This window comes from Zootoca vivipara, chromosome 3 (genome assembly GCF_965207765.1).
Source record: "Zootoca vivipara chromosome 3, rZooViv2.hap1.1, whole genome shotgun sequence".
In the NCBI taxonomy this organism is placed as follows: domain Eukaryota; kingdom Metazoa; phylum Chordata; class Lepidosauria; order Squamata; family Lacertidae; genus Zootoca; species Zootoca vivipara.
Window position 1 is genome coordinate 29,756,441 of NC_142586.1, and position 20,576 is coordinate 29,777,016.

The following is a 20,576-nucleotide window of genomic DNA, read 5'->3' on the forward strand; positions in this document are numbered from 1 at the left end:
GCAGCTGCATTGAGGGCAAACGTTAATGTCCCAGTCATTGATCAATCCAAGCTCTTGTATCACTGGGCAGGAGGCCACCGCAATCTCTGGCTGCAGCTGCTGGCTAGGAAATATGGACAAAGGTCAACTACAAAGGACTTCCCTGCTGGTGGCACCCACCTTTTGAGAGGTTTGGGGTATTTAGATGGCTGCGATTAATTTATGCTGGTGAGGAAAACCATGAGAACTGCTTTTGGTCAAGGAGTCTGGACGCTGCTTCTCTTTGAAGAGTAAATTCTTATTGAAAGGCTTTTTTCCCATAAGGTGCAATACATTCCATACCACAATATCCATGAAACCAAACATTGGTACTAGAGCAAAGGGAAAATGAGATATCATAGCCTGATAAGAATCTGGTAGAATAAGCAAGTTTTGCATAGCGTGAACTTCTTTTTACATATAGGGTTATAGAGTAAAACACCGAGGTCCAGCTCCGAGGGCCTTCTGGCAGTTCCTTCACTGCGAGAAGTGAGGTTACAGGGAACCAGGCACCTGCTCTGTGGAACGCCCTCCCATGATGTCAAGGAAATAAACAACTATCTGACTTTTAGAAGACATCTGAAGGCAGCCCTGTTTAGGTAAGTTTTTAATGTTTGATGTTTCATCGTGTTTTTAATATTCTGTTGGGAGCCGCCCAGAGTGTCTGAGGAAACCCAGCCAGATGGGCGGGGTATAAATAAATTATTATTATTATTATTATTATTATTATTATTATTATTATTAAGCCAGAAATGTTTCTGCATGATATTAGACCAGAGTAGATTATTCCCATCTAATACTATACTGGGGTTTATCCATCCCATTTCAAAAAATTTGAAGACTCACTGTAATTCCTCTGCCATTATCCACTATTCTATATATATTTATGGACATGTGGGTACTTTTTATCTACAGCTTTCTCCAAAACAAAAAAGGTGCTATACTCATTTATGATGGAGAACTAGTGGAATAGTAGAAACCTATAAAACATCTCTAAAAGTGAGATGAATGTCATTAGTAGTGAAAAGGGAACTGTCGTCTGTCACAATATGACAGGGTGCCATGCCAACTTGAATAAAATATGGGGGGGGGGTCAGATCACAATATGTGGCACATGCACACCATTTGAATGGCAATGCCCACCAGCTTTGTGGGGGCCCAGTCCCTTCAGATATTTTATGGGGGGGGCAAAGGGACCTCAGCCCCTAGGAATTGGCTCCTAAGCAACATGGCGTATATGGTTTTGTTCCTTCTGGACTTAAAAGCTCTCCCTATCATTTTAGAGCATTTATTTCCAAGCTCATAATATACACTGTTACTTTTTGCATGGAGGTGCTTATATACTCAGCATCTAGTGCTTAGAAGCTCACAATGCTTACGCAATGAATTGGCATAAAGTTTTCAGTTCAGTCCTTGTGTCTGCTAAGGCCGATATGTCTTTTACCATCTCAATTTGAAATGCTGATTTCTGCTTCTTCAAAATGATGGACTTTAGGCAATGTCTCCTCAATACTGCTTTCATAGCATCCCAGATTATGGCCTAAACTGGTTCGGTTCAAAATAGGCTATCAATTCTGTTAGTCTGTTCCTAATTTCTGTATGTGTTAAGAGAGTTATTGGGAGGCACCAAAAGAAGGATCTCGGAACCCCCTCTCGTAGCGTTGAAATCAACAATGACTGGAGCATGGTCTGATGCATGTATGAAATCCATTATCAAATTGTTATTTTATCAGACAGGGATTTTTAAAGAACTACATCAGGCATCCCCAGACTTCGGCCCTCCAGATGTTTTGGCCTACAACTCCCATGATCCCAAGCTAACAGGACCAGTGGTCAGGGACGATGGGAATTGTAGTCCAAAACATCTGGAGGGTCAAAGTTTGGGGATGTCTGAACTACATGATCTATTCCAAAATATTGTGGCTCAAATGATTAGAAAGAATAATCTCTTAGGATTAGATTATAGAGCCACCATGCATCTAATAAACCATTGTTGCAGAGTACTGCTGGTAGGAATGTTGAAGACCACTGTTTACTGGGACCAGCCATACCACTATCCACTCGAGGGTACATAAATTCATTGAAATTCCCTCTCTTGATGAGACAATCCACCTTAAATTTGTCCAACTCTTTAAACTCCTTTTGGCCATTGTATGGAAACCATATTGAACCCAGTGTGTGACTCTGTCCTTCTGTTGACCCTTGGATAAAAAATAGTGTCCTTATATCAGATGTTACAAAAAATAAGCATTTTTTAGCTAACCGTACTGCCTGTTCCATTAGCTTTGGAGAAGCCATGTGAACAGTGTTGTTTTACAATACATTACGTGTGTGTGTTTGATTATGGATTGTGGGTTTTTTTAATAAAAAAAATTATTATTGTAAGTCACTCTGGTTAATAAGAATGCATTAGATGGGAGGTTATAAATATGTGAATGAAAGGATGCATAAATAGCCTTGTCATTTTGCAGTATGAAAGAAAATACACTCTTGTGGTGTAGTGGAGCCAGTGTGGTGTAGTGGTTAAGAGCAGTAGACTCCTAATCTGGGGAACCAGGTTCGCATCCCCGCTCCTCCACATGCAGCTGCTGGGTGACCTTGGGCTAGTCACACTTCTCTGAAGTCTCTCAGCCCCACTCACCTCACAGTTTGTTGTGGGGGAGGAAGGGAAAGGAGAATGTTAGCCACTTTGAGACTCCTTCAGGTAGTGATAAAGCGGGATATCAAATCCAAACTCTTCTTCTTTTTGTTGAATATTTTAATGCAAGCACTTTATACACTTTAAATCAATATGCCCCCATGCACAGAAACAACATCTGCTCAGCATTCCATATTGCCACTTTTTGCTTTTCATGACAGGTAACAATCAATTCATTTAAAGACCCCCTGGTTTTCAGCATTCATAGTGACTCTGGCAAGCAGCCTTGAAATCTGATGCAAAGCTTCTTAGTCACTTGTGAGAACCTTCAGCACAGTTGCGACATATGCGTCATCAGGGGGTGGTTTCCTTTGGCTTCCAGGCTGCAGGAACCTCTTTATAGTGGGAAGATTGCTCACCTTTGCTTTAAAAGCCTAGGGCAAAAATTACAAAACAAGACAAAAATGAAGAAATGTTTATATATATATATATATCAACAGAATAGCTTGTAGTGTATAGACTAACATCCTTCTAAAGGATATTTGAAAATACAACCTGAAGAGTTATTTAGTAAGGAATTAGGCCAATATACGTTAACCAACCATCAGAAAGAGAGACTCATTGTCCTGCACATAAAAAGCTAATATCTGATCCACATAGTCTGATTGCTGCTTCCCCCTGAATGGATGCCACTCTGTGGCGCTAGCATCTAAATATGGCAAACAGGTTCACTCCTATTATATGGAAAACAGATGCTGGAATCAGCTGCAGCTGCATAGGTGGAAGCCTCTGGGCATTGCTGGAGCTATGTGGGGATTTCCCTAGGGTACATCTTCTTGAGTACATGTTTTTCCTCAACCCCCAACTTCCCATTTATTGTAAAGATGGGGGAGAAATTTGGTTCGATTTGCATTTTACGAAGAAAGTGCATGATTCACGTTTCATGAAGCAGGAAACTGAAACACAGCTATCCTTCAACATTTGCACTTCCCTGCATTTTGCTCCCCAGTTCTCCAAATTAACCTTTTCCACAAAAATGTATATTAGGAGAAAGGGCACAAAAATCTCCTATAAGTGAAAATGACTTCCCCCAAACGATTTATATTAGGGCAGATTACTTGCAAGGTAAAGCTAAAGATACCCCTGACCGTTAGGTCCACTCGCGGAGGACTCTGGGGTTGGGGCACTCATCTCGCTCTATAGGCCGAGGGAGCTGGCGTTTTTCCGCAGACAGCTTCCAGGTCATGTGCCCAGCATGACTAAGCCACTTCTGGCGAACCAGAGCAGTGCACAGAAACGCTGTTTACCTTCCCGCCAGAGTGGTACCTATTTATCTACTTGCATTTTGACGTGCTTTCGAACTGCTAGGTGGGCAGGGGCTGGGACCGAACAATGGGAGCTCACCCCATTGCAGGGATTCGAACCGCTGATCTCCTGATTGGCAAGCCCTAGGCTCTGTGGTTTAGACCACAGCGCCACCTGCGTCCCTACTTGCAAAGGTTAGGCTAAATTGGATACAATGATTGGTTCCCCTGTCTGAAATCATGGAGAAATGGCCATTCGGTGTAGAGAATACTGAGCTAGATGTACCAAAGGTCTGACTTCCTATAAGGCAGCTTTCTAGAATCAATTGCCCAGAAATGGAATCATTATAGTCCCTTAACAATAGCTTAGCCTTAACTGAACTCTATGCACCTCACTCCAGAGGTCTGAACAAACACATTGTGCGGTCAAGCAGAGTCCCCCAAAGCCCCAGGCAGCCCCCGAGCGGAATGATGACACAAGACCACGTTCTATGGGATTAAAATTGGCCACAACTTTATTAAGCATTCAGATGTAGGGAGACCTTGGCTCAGGCATTGGGCGTATATGCTTCCCAGCCCCCAGCCCCCAGATCTGGGTAATTTCAGGGTTATCCAGCATGTGTGGGGGTTGGGCTAGCTCTGGAGAACATATGTTCAAGCATATAGCCTGCCCCCCCTCGATTGCAGCCGCTGGAGAGGGAGGGCAATGCCAGCCTATTGCGTATGGTCAATGCCTACCCCTTAGCCCCATTTACAGGAACCCTGTTATCGCCACCGCAATGGGGGCAGGGGGTCACCGCCCCACCCCACCCCTATTTATGTAGATGACTAAAGGATTCTGCCCAAGGCCTGCATCCGCCAAAGTTGTGACGAATTGCTACGGGAAAGGCGAAACCTGTCAATGCAGGGGAAATTCCTTTCCGGCCCTTCAACAGCAGCCTTGTCGTAGCAGTGCCTGTGTGCGTGTACACCTGTGGAAGAAAATAACCTGTAATGCAATCATTAATTTTTTGGTAGTGGATGGTGGGAAAGCTCTGGAGCCATCAACTGCTTCCCAAGAATGTCTCTGCTTCAGCCGTGTTCAAGGTAAGGTTACCTCCTCCTACCTATCCAATCCCCCCCCCCCCGGCAATGCCTCCCCGAGCTGGATTGGACAGGTAACTGCGTGGGTGGAGACCACCAGGATCCAGCCCAGGAAGGCAGCACTGGCCTCCGAACTTCCAGGGCTGCCCCAGGGATCCCAGGGGGCTGCGCGTGATCGCACAAAATGCGCCTCCCCTTTTATGTGGGGAATGGTCATTCTGAAATATACTGAGAGCAGAATTCTGCATGATGCACTCTACCAACAGTTTACCTGCAGTTGAGGGAAGGATTCAAGAACCTCAGCTTTCTTCTCCTCTGCCATTAAGATTGCCTCAAGCAGCTGTATGTCTGCCCAGCTGAGGCAATTGCCAACAAGAAACTCTTGTCCATCCTGTTTCAGGGCCTAGAAAACAACAATAAAGAACGTGCTTGGTTTGGGTAAAAGGTACTCTCTTACCTTAAAATGTACTTTTAACTGCTGAGAAATGGGGACAGTGTGGGACATTTGGGGGACTTAAATTTAAATATCATATAAGCCAAATAAGATGATAACCGCTCCAAGCACCTTTAATAAACTAACACTGAGGGTGCCCGGCACACATTGTGTGTGTGTGACATCGTGCGTGCAATGCAAGCTGTTGCATGACATCACAACGTCTGGAAGAGGGCAAATGCTCTGGAGGAGCTGGCTGCTGAAGCTACGATGCATGCTGGGCCCCCTCAACATTGACCCCTTTCCAAAAAATATTGAGGGGGCGCAAAACTCATCCGCCCCCTAGAGTTGGTGCACCTGGACCCCAGGAAACTTTGGGAGAAGGCATGACTGTTTAAAGTTGCACAATGCTGCCTTAATTGTATAGCACAGATGAAGCCTCACTCTATAGTCAAAGAAGTCTCAGGTCACATAGTAAAACCTGTCTGATATCTTCAAAGAGCTACAAAAAATATGACCTGTGCCATTAGTCCAAGTCATCATTCTCCAATGAGGAACCTTTCAGATATTGTTTGGCTACAGCTCCCAACATCTTTGACCATTGGTGATGATGGCAGAGGCTGATAGGAATTGTAGTCCAAAAATTCTGGAGGACACCGAGTTGGCACAGGCTGATCCCAAGTAGCTCATCTTTGGGTACCCCCATCCCTGATGTAGCTACATGTAGGAATCTTTGGTGCCATACCTTTTCGTAGACTGGAAAGTACCTGGTAGTGGCCTTCTCCAGGATGGAAGCAAGCTGCTTCTCCTTTTGCTCAGGTGGAGAAAAGGGATACATCATAAACATCCCCATCAGGTCCATGGTTCCTTCCACATACATGTCAATGCTGTGAGGACAAGGCAGGCAAGGGTAAAGAAAATTCATCTGTTAAATTGAACTCATTGGGAAAATAGGAACATAAAAACGGGAGGTGGGTCTAACTCATGTGGCCTGTCGATCTATCCTCATGTATTATTTCAATGCTCTGAACCACCTTAGGAAGAGAGAACTGGAAGTTTCTAAGCAGAATTAGCTGAGCCTGGGAGTGCTATTTTAGGAGGAGGTAAAGGTAAAGGTAAAGGTACCCCTGACCATTAGGTCCAGTCGTGACCGACTCTGGGGTTGCGCGCTCATCTCGCATTATTGGCCGAGGGAGCCGGCGTATAGCTTCCAGGTCATGTGGCCAGCATGACAAAGCCGCTTCTGGCAAACCAGAGCAGCACATGGAAACGCCGTTTACCTTCCCGCTGTAGCGGTTCCTATTTATCTACTTGCATTTTGACGTGCTTTCGAACTGCTAGGTTGGCAGGAGCTGGGACCAAGCAACGGGAGCTCACCCCGTCACAGGGATTCGAACCGCCGACCTTCTGATCAGCAAGCCCTAGGCTCAGTGGTTTAACCACAGCGCCACCTGGGTCCCCAGCGCCACCTGGGTCCCCCTATTTTAGGAGGAGGAGAACTGCACAAATAGCTGCCTAGGGACTTGCTACCGGCTGATGGAAAGACTCTTCGCTTCCAGTGTATCCTACCTGTAGATATGTAAATAATGCCATTATTTACAAAGGCACCACCAGTCTCCAGGGTTCTCCCTCTGTCATCCAAAAGTAAGCTGAAGTTCTAAATACTACTCGTTGACACGCCAAAGTGAGACCACATAATTGTAGGATGTTTGGGAAGAAGAAGAAGAAGAAGAAGAAGAAGAAGAAGAAGAAGAAGAAGAAGAAGAAGAAGAAGAAGAAGAAGAAGAAGAAGAAGTGCCCCTTTGCCCATTGATTTCAGTGGATCTATTCTGAGTGTGATCAACAACATTGGACATCACACACAGGACAAGCACATGCACACACATATGGGTTGGGTATTAGAACAAGTTAGACACCAAACCAGAAGCCCAAATCTTCCAGAATATATTTTCCCTGGCCTCTCACAGCTTTTTTTCTCTTTCCTAGGCAATGCAAATTTGTGAGTATGTGCAAATACTGTTAATACCACTAGAGTCTTTTAATGCAGCTATCAAGTACAGTATGGTGAATCGTGATAAGTACTATGCTCTTTCTTTCAGGTCCTTCCCATGGAGGTTATATTTCCCCGCGATGTAGTTGAGGATGGCCTTGGTCTGGACCAGCTTCAGCCCATCCATCTCGACCAGAGGGACTTGATCAAACAGCAAGTATCCATCTTTAGGAAAACAAAGGAAAAACCCAAAACAAAGTCATTGATCAGTCCAAAATCGTTATTCTGTGAGATTAAAGAAATGTGGCAAGATTCTGCCACAGTGAAGCACTTTCAAAGCTAGCATGTGGCCTCACTTTCTGCCAGAAAGCAAACAGCCAAGCGAATTTTTGATCAAGTAGTCAATCTATCATTTTGCAACACATCTCATACTCTGAATGTGTGGGCACTTTCCAAATAGACTGGAGGCTCTTCCGGTGTCAGAGAAGAAAAGCTAGCTTCTCCCTGCTATTATGACCAATGAGTCCAACATTTGACACATTGAATAAGCTCTCCTATCTTTCCTAGGTGCCATCAAGCTCACAACTTGAGATAGAAAACCACAACAAATTATTTACATGGTTTGCTTGCAAGGATGGGAAAAATCAGCTCAGCATATAGAAACAAAGTGCTGTGCAAGGACCACAACGTTAGCTCTGCAAAGAAACCAACCCCTTTTGGCTCCTCCTTTCTCTGGTGTGTTTCTCCCTCCCCTCTGCTGGTTTTTATGTGATGGTGTTTGCTTTTGCTTATTTTCCTCTTCTCTGCCCAACACCCTTTCCTTTTGAGCCACATCTTTAGACTGCTAGCCTGAGAGCAGGAACTGTCTTGTTTTTTTTATGCTCTGCAAGCCATTCTGGGAAGCTTTTTGTCTAAAAAGTAGGGTAACGATGCTTAAAATAATTAAAAGGCTTGGGTGAAAAAGGGTAAAGGTAAAGGACCCCCGGATGGTTAAGTCCAGTCAAAGGCAACTATGGGGTTGTGCCGTTCATCTTGCTTTCAAGCCAAGGGAGCCAGCGTTTTTCCACAGACAGCTTTCTGGGTCATGTGGCCAGCATGACTAAACCACTTCTGGTGCAACAGAACACCGTAATGGAACCAGAGTGGACGGAAATGCTGTTTACCTTCCCGCCGCAGCGGTACCTGTTTATCTACTTGCACTGGTGTGCTTTCGATCTTCTAGGTTGGCAGGAGCTGGGACAGAGCAACGGGAGCTCACCCCGTCATGGGGATTCGAACCACCGACCTTCTGATTGGCAAGCCCAAGAAAACATTGCTGAGCAGTAAACTTTATATCCCAAGCCCTGTTTTACATAGGATTCAAACCTCCAGCCTCCCATGGGTTCTGCAGCATTCTGAGAATCAACCACACCTTTAAATCTGGACAGATTTCTACATGCTGAGGTCATATGAGTGTCAGATCTTGGGGCCAATTTATAATCCACCACCCCCAAAGAATACACCAAGGAAACTAAAGGGAAATAAACTTATTGTTCCAAGGAGGTGCGTTACAATAATCTGTCCTATAACCCAGCTACTCAAGCCCATCTATAATTGCCTTCAAGGAAGAAATTGTATATTGCAGCCTAGATTATATGACATGCAGTAAAATTAGAAAGATCTTTTGCACTGAGGAATATTACACATTTTTGGGAGAATGTTAATTACGTTTTCCCCCCATGCAGATCTTCAGTAATGCATGTTGTATTTGTCATCTACACGACACACTCATGACACACATTTGGGCATCTTTTGTTTTATTTTGTGGGGCAGAAAGGCAGGATAGAAATATTTTAAAATATATTTATATCAATATAGATTTTACATTTACATTTTATATGTGGGAAATGCAGAGGGCGAAGGGGCAACAGCATGATTTGTGCTTTATGTGTGAAAACACCCTTGGCTGGAGCAAAAAAAAGATTCTGCTTCTTTTGCTGCTTATTGCACGCAGACATTCCACTTTTGTTCTCTGGTAAACATTTTGTGGTTTCAGAAATATACATGGGTAGAAAAAAGCTGCTCACTTGTCTGGGCTTAAGCCCCACTGAATTTAGTGGGGTTCCTTTCTGAATAGGCATATATAGGTTTGCACTGTGAGTTTACCTTTGATTAACTTCAAATACTGTTCTCTTGTTTTCAAAAATGTTTCTTCAAACTGGAAAAAAAGACAGGAAAACAGATCAAGTGATTTTTCATTCCGATGTCATGCCAGTTCTTTTTATTGCATAAAGTTACTGCGTGGCTCTTCTGTAGATACAGAAATAGCAAAGAGTGTGCTTAGGGAATCCCATTACAGAAATAAGTGCCATTGAATAAGTGCCATTACAGAAATAAGTGCCAGGGCAGTATGCTCAGAGATTACAGGCTTTGTTTTGCCCCTTAAAATGATGGTACTTCATTCCCCACTGTCTCCCCCCCCCCAGAAATCTATTTGTTCTTTTAAAATAAGAGCCTCAACAATGTTCCCCTTCCCTCCAGCCACATTCAGGAATATATGCAGGAAAACCATGTGAAATCCCCATTTCTCACAGCAAGAGGGAACGCTCTTCAACCTCTTGCTGTGCTTCAAAGCGAAACACAGAATCACAGCATTTTAGAGTTGGAAGGGATCACGAGGGTCATCTAGTCCAACCCCTTGCAGTGCATAAAGTTACTGTGTGGCTCTTCTGTAGATACAGAAATAGCAAAGAGTGTGAGCTGTGAATTGGAAAATCTCCTGTTCAAAGCTCTGAGCACACAATTGTGCAAATTTCACGAGCAATCCAGTGCGAGGGGAGCTTTCCAAACAGAAGCAACCAACCTCCACTCCAGCTGCTGCTAAAAGCCACCTGATGGATTCCATTCTTCCTCTGCCTTCAAAGTACGTCAGTTTTGGTTTCCCAGACATGTTTCTAAGCTGGTGGTTTCCTGATGAGTGCCATTTAATGGGGAGAAGAGAAAGTTAAACCAGCAATTGTGCACACAACCATGCAGGTACAATTTTGCAGAACAGCTCAATTAGGTGGAGCAAAATGAAGAGAATATGTATTATGAAAAGCTGAGCATTATTGTGGTTACAACAGGGAAAAGGATCTAGAAGGATTGTCTGATTTCCAAAGACTGCAGTCCCAAGCACGCTTAAGGCGACGAACAAACTCCAGCGAACACAGTTGAACTCACACCTGAGTTAAAACATGCTTAGGCTCGTGCTGATTTCCAGGCATACAGAATGGTACAATTCCTGGATGCTGGGCTGGAGCCGAAAGTCAGCATCTACACAATTTCTAGTTTTCTCATCCCCTTCGGCGCATAAACACGCTGTGCATGCCTCCCATTATTCCCACACAGCCTTTCCCCCTCTACTCAGTCAAGGCACATGAGTGAGCTCTTGTTCTTTAGCAGGGTGGATGAAATTACAATAGGCATGCACATACAATAGGCCTCCAGTCCCTCAAAGGTGTGGCTTACTGAGTGCATAAAGGTAAAGGTAAAGGGACCCCTGACCATTAGGTGCAGTCGTGACCGACTCTGGAGTTGTGGCACTCATCTCGCTCTATTGGCCGAGGGAGCCGGCGTACAGCTTCTAGGTCATGTGGCCAGCATGACTAAGCCGCTTCTGGCGAACCAGAGCAGCACACGGAAATGCCGTTTACCTTCCTGCCGGAGTAGTACCTATTTATCTACTTGCACTTTGACATACTTTCGAACTGCTAGGTTGGCAGGAGCTGGGACCGAGCAATGGGAGCTCACCCTGTCGCAGGGATTCGGACTGCCGACCTCTGATCGGCAAGCCCTAGGCTCTGTGGTTTAACCCACAGCGCCACCCACATGGGTTAAACCACATAGCTACCCACAATACTCACCACAATATAATAGGTACATTAAGATGGAACTTGGGCTCCATTCAAGCAGCTCTTTCTTCCATTGTCCCAACATTTCCTTACCTGAGGGTGTCCATGTTTTATGTGATCTTCCATAGGGCGTAAAAGCCACTTCTTGAAAACTAGCATAATCTAGCTGATGGTCAATGCTCATTTCCATGTTAATTACTTCCCGGGGGGGGGGAACCACCCAGATTTTCACATGATGAAATTTAGGACAGCATTCTAGCATACAGTTTCCCCCCACCATTTAAAATTTAGCACACATGGCGATATAACAATCAAAAAGCCGCAGTTACACAACACAACAGGTAATGCAGTAAAAAGGAAAGTTTAGAATCTAAGATAGCCGTGCTAGCATTATAATCAGGAAAACAAATACAGTAATCCCCCAATCTGAATACACCCCTGCTTGAGTCTCCATCCTCCTCAATCCAGTTCATTGAAGAATGGTTCAACAAGCCATTGTTTACTGGCCCGATAATGAGCAATGTGCATGTGCAATGCACATTCACTCCTCTCTTCACATGTCCAACTTCAGTGCTTATATCCTGGCTAGTTAGACCACATTTCTCATGAGGTCTGAACTGGGAAACTGTGCTTTAATTTCTGTTTACAAAACACAATATGAAACCAGGATAGTTTCTCAGCTCAAGATCATTATGTCTGACTGAGCCAGGTCATCCTGCTTTTCTTGGCAATACCTGACACAAAGGAGAGGGGTGGAAAGAGAAGCAGTGTTGTAGTTACTATGAAGTAACTCAACCCAAGCCGAGTTATGAGCATTAGTGCTCAAAGGTGGGTGAAAACTTGATTTAAAGCAAACACTCAAATTTCAATTGTCCGTAAAATATTGGTGGATTGGACGCTGCTGTAAGATCATTTTTCTGTAAACAATGCATAGCTCAAAAGCTCTATATCAGCCTCGGTAGCGTATATTTTAAGACTGGAATGAAATCCACAGCACATCAGAGATGTTGAATGTAATTGCAAGAGGGGGGGGAAGCAAAGAGCTTCCAGGAAACTTAGGACTTGTTAAAATCAAGATACAGTATGCTGGCTGCAAAAATTGCATATGTAAATATGTAAAGTAGTTGTTTCATTCTAATTAATAAGGTGATCAAATTATTTCACCTGAAATAAATACCACACACACCCCTTAGCTGTTTTCACATGCTGATGCCTTCATGGCAGATCATGAGGTTCAGAGGTTTGCAATTGGACCAGGATGGGTGGTGGGAAGATGTGACAAATTGAAGCACTTTTAAAATGTTTATTTCTGCCCGGCTGGCAAAGAGTTAACCCACCTCCAGCCTGACTGGCATAGAACTCTGATGGGGGCGGGACTGTGCCCGGTTTGAAAGGAGGGAGAGTCGGTTTGGTGAGTTAGGAGGGAGAGGGAGGAAGGTGTGGTGTGATGTTATGTGGTGGCTTATATGAAGACAGTTAAGAGGCTAGGAAAACTTAAAGTTAAATGTTTGACTGAGTTTATTTTGTACAACTGGAACAAAGCTAATTAATAAATGACACGTTAAAGAATCACTTATGTTTTTAACACAATAAAACTTCATCTCTGTTTTTGCCAACAAGAGGTCCGTTTGTATTTTTCCAGCGAGGTACCAGGACTCACAGCCGTGGTGACTCAAGAGAGGGCCAAACTCACCTCAGGCAGGGAGGTGGTGGTTTGTGTCCTGAAGTTACACGGAGGAGGCTTAGAAGGGTAACCTGAGGTGCCAAGAAGTTGCCAGAGTGCCTAGGGCAAACTTCTACAGTGGGGGAATCCAACTGAGGGAGACCCTTTACAGGAGGCAAGAGGTTATTCCTGGGGGACAGCCTAGAGTTTCTTAAGGTACCAGGCCACGTAGGCTGGAAGGCTCTACTTACTTAGAAACCCATCAGGAAAAGGGGTTTATTTTTGAGGCGGCAGGAGAAGAGGGTGGGTGTTTTCCCCTCTGGATTCCTGTGTCGCAGTGATAGTAAGGTAGAGTGGGACCCGGGTCGTCACATTTTTGGTGGCAGCGTCGTGATCGAAATTCAAAGCTCACGCGCCTAGTTTGGTTTGAGTCTGTCAGGATTTTCCTGTGAGGAAAATGACTCACGTAAGAAAACCCAGAGAGGCAAAAGGAGATGAAAGAACGGAAGGGGCTGAGGGAAGCCCAGGTTCTGAGGTAGAACTGATGAAACTACGAATTGAGATGGCCCGAATTGAAGCTGAGAGGGAAAAGATAGCAGCTGAAAGTGAGAGGGAAAAAGCCAGAATTGAAAGTGAGAGAGAAAAAGCCAGAATTGAAGCTGAGAGGGAAAAGATAGCAGCTGAAAGTGAGAGGGAAAAAGCCAGGATTGAAAGTGAGAGAGAAAAAGCCAGAATTGAAGCTGAGAGGGAAAAGATAGCAGCTGAAAGTGAGAGGGAAAAAGCCAGAATTGAAAGTGAGAGAGAAAGAGCTAGGATTGAAGCTGAAAGTGAGAGGGAAAAAGCTAGAATGGAAGCTGAGGAGAGAATGCAGTCCGAGAGGTTAAGGGTTCAATTAGAACAGGACAGAATGAAGCTTGAAGAGATACGTTTGCGATCAGAATTAACTAGTAGCCCAGTTAATAATGATAGTATCGCAATTAATTTAAAAAGGTTCCCCAAATTTGGAAAAGACGATAATGTCGAATCGTTTCTATTTACCTTCGAACGCGTTTGTGTGGAATTTCAAATACCTGAGGAGAACTGGATGCTTTATTTAAGACCTCAAATTTGTGGGATACTAAGTGAAATTTATGCTGACCTGAGGGAAGAAGAGCTGTCAAGTTACCAAGTATTTAAGCAAAGGGTCAGGGTTCGATGTGGACTCACGGCTGAACAAAGCAGAAAGGCTTTTCGTGAGGCAAAAAAGGAACATAAAGAGACTTATGCCCAACTAGCTAGCCGCTTAGATAAATTACTTGACAGATGGATTCAAGGGAGTGGAGTGAAGGACTTTGATGAGTTAAAACAATTAATTTGTTTAGAACAATTTTTTAAGCAAATCCCTAGCAATTTACGTTGGTTCTTGAGGGATAAAAAACTGAAAACTGTGGCACAGGTTGCTGAGGTCTTAGACGAACTACAAGGAGATTTCAATGAAATAGCATTCCCAAAACACTCACAGAAGGGTACTCCATGGAGAAACAGAGAAAATAAAGACAGGCAAGAAAATTTTCCTGTCAGGGAATCAGTTTCTGACAAGACAGGGTCTAAGAAAATCACTTGTTTTTTCTGTAATCGTGAGGGCCATGTACGTGCCAGGTGCCCCCTGCTGGTTAAGTCGCAAACTACACCTACTGCAGCTAAACAAGTAAAACTGGTAATGCAGTCACAGGAAAATAGCTCGCCTCAGACAGAAGGCTCAGAGAAATCAGACAGTCCAGCTGAGACTACTTCTAAGGTCTTACAGGTCTGGAGGGCTGAGCAGGAGTGCAACCAAGATTACATGGAGCCTATTGAATTAAATGGTCAGTCTTTTTTAGGTTTGAGGGACACAGGAGCAGAAGTCTCACTTGTTAAATCCCAATTTGTTCCAAAGGAGCAGTACCTCAAGGGTCAGTCCTATAGTTTAAAAGGCATATGGGGCCCACATTTTGAAGTACCATTAGCTGAAGTTGATATTACCTACAAAGGATTTTGTGGCAAATGGAGAGTAGGAATCCTAAATGAATTGGAGGTACCCTTTTTAATAGGGAATGACCTAGCTAGTCAGAAGCACCGTATTCAAGTGATAACTAGGTCACAGTCTCAAGTCACTGAGAGTAATCCTCCTGCAGTTATAGAGTCACCCATAGAGCCTGGTGAGGATGAAGGGCTGATTAGCGTGCCCGTGGTCCAGGAGCACGGTGCCCAATTCTTGAGTGATCAAAAAGAGGATGAAACTATAAAAGAGCTGTGGGATAAAGCACAAAGTCCTACTGCAGAAGTAACTGTGGAGAACCCCTGCTTATTTACCACCATTGAGGGAAGACTGTATAGAATTTCTAGGAGGAGGAAAACTGCTGCTGTTTGGGAAAGGAAGAAACAGTTAGTGTTGCCAAGAGCATACCGGTTGCAAGTGCTACAAATGGCACACGACGCACCCTCAGCAGCGCATCTAGGCATTAGAAAGACTAGTGATAGAATCCAAGCAAGATTTTACTGGCCTGGGATGGGCAAAGACATCAAAGAGTATTGCAAGTCCTGTGTGATCTGCCAAAAAGCAGGCAAAAGAGCGGACAAAACGCGAGGCTTGTTACAGTCTATTCCCGTAATTACTGAGCCCTTTTCCAGAGTAGGAGTGGACATCCTCGGGCCTATCTCCAGAGTTACTAAAAGGGGGAATAAGTTTATTTTATGCCTAGTGGATTATGCTACGTGCTATCCAGAAGCAATACCTCTAAAGGACATTGATTCCAAGACTGTAGCAAAAGCCCTCATGTCGGTATTCTTAAGGCTGGGATTCCCCAAAGAAATTATAACAGATTTAGGGACATCCTTCACGTCCAAGACCATGGAAGAGCTTTTAACTCTTTGTGGAATTAAGCATGTTAAAACTACGGCTTATCATCCACAGTCGAATGGCTTGACGGAGAAATTTAATTCGACCCTGAGCCGGATGCTAAAAACCTATTCCATCAATCATCCTAACGACTGGGATGAGAGGCTGCAACACTTCCTATTTGGTTATCGCGAAGTGCCGCAGGAGAGCACAGGGTTCAGTCCTTTTGAACTCCTATTTGGTCGACAGCCACGAGGACCCCTAGACTTGATGAAAGCAGCGTGGTCAGGGGAGGAGCAGATCGACAGCCCTGATGTTGTGACGTATCTACAGGAGCTGCAGAGCGACCTTCAAGAGCTACGGGAGCAAGCTGCTCACAACTTGCAGCAGGCACAGCGTCGACAGAAGCAGTGGTATGATGCACACGCAAGAGACAGAACTTTCCAGCCTGGTGACAGTGTGCTCGTGTTAAGAACAAGACGTCGAAAGAAGTTGGAGATGTCGTGGGACGGTCCCTTCAAAGTGGTCGAGAGGATATCAGCGGTGAACTATTTGGTAGAGTTAGATGGGGAAGGGAACCGATGTAAAAACTTTCATGTAAATTTACTTAAGCCTTATTTTGACAGAAATAAGTTGGTGTTACAAGTAAAGGGGAAGATGACCCAAGGAATTCATTTAACTGGGTGGGGAGAGCTGAGGAATGGCACAACTCTAGCAGAGGCGTCATTCGATGAAAGTCTGACCCCAGAGAAAAAGGAGCAGTTAAAAATAGTCCTTGCTCAGTTTGCCCAGATCTTCTCAAACATCCCAGGGAGGACCAGCCTAGCAACTCATGTAATAGACACAGGGTAAGCACATAAGTGGGAAGGAAAACATCATAGCGGACGCCTTATCCAGGTATTTTTGAGAGGTATAGGATGGTGCAAATTATTATATGAAACGGTAATAACCCTAGCAGAACATTTGTGCTTAGGCATTATAGTCTGACACATGCCAAACATGGTTTATCTGTGTACAAGTTTATGAGATGTTAATTTAGTTGACTTTGTAATATGAATGTTATAGAATGCCTTGAAGTATTTTGGACCCCAAGCCCATTGCTTTGGCATTGCTCTAGTTAGTTAAGAGCAAGCCGACGCAATGTCTTTGTGGTGGGGGAGATATGTGACAAATTGAAGCACTTTTAAAATGTTTATTTCTGCCCGGCTGGCAAAGAGTTAACCCACCTCCAGCCTGACTGGCATAGAACTCTGATGGGGGCGGGACTGTGCCCGGTTTGAAAGGAGGGAGAGTCGGTTTGGTGAGTTAGGAGGGAGAGGGAGGAAGGTGTGGTGTGATGTTATGTGGTGGCTTATATGAAGACAGTTAAGAGGCTAGGAAAACTTAAAGTTAAATGTTTGACTGAGTTTATTTTGTACAACTGGAACAAAGCTAATTAATAAATGACACGTTAAAGAATCACTTATGTTTTTAACACAATAAAACTTCATCTCTGTTTTTGCCAACAAGAGGTCCGTTTGTATTTTTCCAGCGAGGTACCAGGACTCACAGCCGTGGTGACTCAAGAGAGGGCCAAACTCACCTCAGGCAGGGAGGTGGTGGTTTGTGTCCTGAAGTTACACGGAGGAGGCTTAGAAGGGTAACCTGAGGTGCCAAGAAGTTGCCAGAGTGCCTAGGGCAAACTTCTACAGTGGGGGAATCCAACTGAGGGAGACCCTTTACAGGAGGCAAGAGGTTATTCCTGGGGGACAGCCTAGAGTTTCTTAAGGTACCAGGCCACGTAGGCTGGAAGGCTCTACTTACTTAGAAACCCATCAGGAAAAGGGGTTTATTTTTGAGGCGGCAGGAGAAGAGGGTGGGTGTTTTCCCCTCTGGATTCCTGTGTCGCAGTGATAGTAAGGTAGAGTGGGACCCGGGTCGTCACAGAAGACAATTGAATTTTCCAGCTAGAGACAACTAAAAGGGGGAAAGGGTATTTCCTTGAGGGACGAATCAAGTTATTATCAGGGGACATTCGTCTACAGCAGGAAAGTATTGGCCCACATTTTAAAAATTCCAAAATCCATAGTATTTATTAGGCCAACCAAAATGTCACAAAATATTGTGCAGAGTTTCTTGTTCTCCAGAACCCTTTATCAGCCTAGTTGGCCAACTAAGCAAGGCGAAGGGAAGAAAGAACAATTGCCCCAAAGTATGGCTCTGCATGCCTGCATCTATTAAGGAGCCTTCAGATGGAAGGTGGGAGAAGGTAACAGATACTCAAGTGATGCTCTGTCAGGAGCCGTGCAGGTTCCAGGTTCGCACAAGGCCTATCAGGAGGGAGAAACACACAGGGCTCACCCACACTTCTGCTTCTCTTGTGCCTAGAAAAGATGGGTCGGAGCAGTATTCTCCTCCTTTCCCAGAGAAAACCCGCTCTTTGGCTCTAAATTGGGGAAAATGGCAGTCCACAGAAAACCCAAAGTGCCATTTGCTTAGATTGAGCTCTAAAGAGCAGTTTTCCCCATGGGAGGAGTGGGGAGCAGCAGGAGGGACAAGGGGAAATGTGGATAAGCTTATTCCCCATCTCTGGAAATGCAAAACCCAAGCATCTCCATCCAGGTCTGACTCTCTCCCGTGCCCAATGGAGGTTCTCTGGTAGGTACCGGTAAGAAACAGGAATACAGTAAAGAGAAACGGGGCAATCTTTAGACTAACAAAGGTGGGGTTTGAGTAATTCTTCCAAAGAAATGAGAAGATGAGCCGTTTTGCATTGGTGTGGTTCAATGGTGACCACTTCTCAATGTAGAAACAGGAAAGTGATGTCATCACTGTTTCATTTTGTGCAGCCACATGCAGATTCTGCAGCCTATACTGTACAAGTTATTTGGTGTGTATAGTTGAGGCAGATGCCAGCAGCAAAGCATTTTTTCATATTTTCACGCAAAAACAACCCTGCTAAAGAGGCACTCTTATGGGTAAACAGCCTATCAGGAATCACCTGTACTGTTGGATAGGCTATCATCTTAACTGCACATGTTTCACTCTTGTATTATCTGCACCCAGGCCCATGCAGAGCTTGCATGAGACTCAGGACAGGAGACTTGTAAGAATAAAGTTATGAACTCAAACAGAAAAGCAGCTGGTCCCTAGTGCCCCCTCCCCAGCCTTAGCCCCCCCCCCAAATACCTGGGTCTAGTGTACCCAGCTGCCTTCAGCTCTGTACAGCCCTCTCTACACCTAAAAGTATGCAGAAAAGCAACATATTCTGGGGGTTTTTTTTTTGTTGTTGTTGCAATGTATATGGCCATCAAATCAACAGGTGCTGTTGTATGCCTAAACCAATCCTAAAGTTGAGGGATGTTTTGCAATAGTTTAAAAGAAAAAATGTGCATAATAAATATTATTAAAACTCAGCTCCCACCCTCCCATTTTTTTAAAACAAAATGTTGGTTTCGAAGTAAGTCTTGCTGGTACTTACTTCCAGGAAAGTGTGCTTAGGGAAATAAGTGCCATTGAATAAGTGCCATTACAGAAATAAGTGCCAGGGCAGTATGCTCAGAGATTACAGGCTTTGTTTTGCCCCTTAAAATGATGGTACTTCATTCCCCACTGGCTCCCCCCCCCCCGGAAATCTATTTGTTCTTTTAAAAGAAGAGCCTCAACAATGTTCCCCTTCCCTCCAGCAACATTCAGGAATATATGCAGGAAAACCATGTGAAATCCCCATTTCTCACAGCAAGAGGGAACGCTCTTCAACCTCTTGCTGTGCTTCAAAGCGAAACACAGAATCACAGCCTTTTAGAGTTGGAAGGGATCACGAGGGTCATCTAGTCCAACTCCTTGCAGTGCAGGAATCTTTTGCCCAGCATGGGGGTCAAACCCATCATGACTCTGAGATTGCTTTCATCTAACTGAACGTCAGCCACTCTTTATCTTAGCATCCTTTAACCAACCCCACACTTTCCCTTTTTGCCCTGGCTAATCCACCCCATGCTTTAGTCCCACTTTCTTTGCTTTCATCAATTAAAATACAATTATTTATCCCCTCCTTCCTCATGTCAAAGGCAAGGTAAAATACTCTTGCCTTGCTGCATGCAGCTTTCTGGGGTGGATATTTAACCCAATATCCACACAGCAGCAAATTTAAAGTCTCTTAGACTGCAATCCTATCCCCTCTTAACCTGGGAGCAAGTTCAACTGAACTCAATGGGGCTTACCTCTGAGTAGACCTGTATAGGATTGCACCTGTTAAGGCTGGAAAAGTTGCTTATTTCCAACCTCCAGTACTAACCTTTTGCAAAGCCGAACTTAGCTGATCTCTTTCTCCACACGCAGATAAATTGTGCCTTCAAAAGTCCTGCAGCCCAGGAAACTCCACCTACTTTGGGGGAGTCTCTTCCTCTTGTCTTACCATTCAGTTAAAAAACAAAACAAAAAGCAGAAACTTGGGCTTGGTTAACATTACTAAACTTATGTGGGCATGCACGAATAAATGATGTTCTATCTGAAACGGCTGGATTTACTGTTTTTTGAAGGTGAATCAAAATGTACCGTATCACGCATTCAAACAGGTGAGAAAGGGTCCGTTATGCTTTGTATTTGAGGGAATCCTGTGTGCAGAGCTGCACATTTTTCATGGATTTACAATGCATGATATTCATCACATGCTGATCAAAGGCTTCACACTTACCTGGGAGAAAAGCCGTAAAATGCATCTGAGCAAGCAGTGCTTGGGA

The 20,576-nt window shown here is 44.3% G+C and overlaps 1 protein-coding gene across 2 annotated transcripts; it reads right to left on the reverse strand.

Moving 5' to 3' along the window:
- Window positions 1-2,755: 2,755 nt before the first annotated feature.
- LOC118082370 (glutathione S-transferase 3) lies at window positions 2,756-20,247 on the reverse strand. Of its 2 annotated transcripts, none has more exons than XM_035109808.3 (7): window positions 20,132-20,247; window positions 10,309-10,415; window positions 9,612-9,663; window positions 7,559-7,691; window positions 6,222-6,363; window positions 5,315-5,446; window positions 2,756-3,090 (listed from the first exon to the last, which is right to left on the reverse strand). In XM_035109808.3, the coding sequence occupies exons 2-7, from the start codon at window positions 10,393-10,395 to the stop codon at window positions 2,965-2,967; spliced, it is 672 nt and encodes a 223-aa protein (XP_034965699.1). In that variant the 5' UTR covers window positions 10,396-10,415; window positions 20,132-20,247; the 3' UTR covers window positions 2,756-2,964. The 2 variants fall into 2 exon arrangements, with proteins under 2 accessions (XP_034965699.1, XP_034965700.1); XM_035109809.3 differs by having other exon boundaries at window positions 20,058-20,171.
- Between the last annotated feature and the right edge of the window lie 329 nt (window positions 20,248-20,576).

Excerpts from the sequence above, each read along its gene's own strand:
- LOC118082370 (XM_035109808.3), bottom strand. The coding sequence starts at position 10,395 with ATGTCTGGGAAACCAAAACTGACGTACTTTGAAGGCAGAGGAAGAATG. Across the intron at positions 9,664-10,308 it reads TAGCAGCAGCTGGAGTGGAG|TTTGAAGAAACATTTTTGAA; the intron begins GTTGGTTGCTTC and ends CTTTTTTTCCAG. Across the intron at positions 5,447-6,221 it reads ACTTTCCAGTCTACGAAAAG|GCCCTGAAACAGGATGGACA; the intron begins GTATGGCACCAA and ends GTTGTTTTCTAG.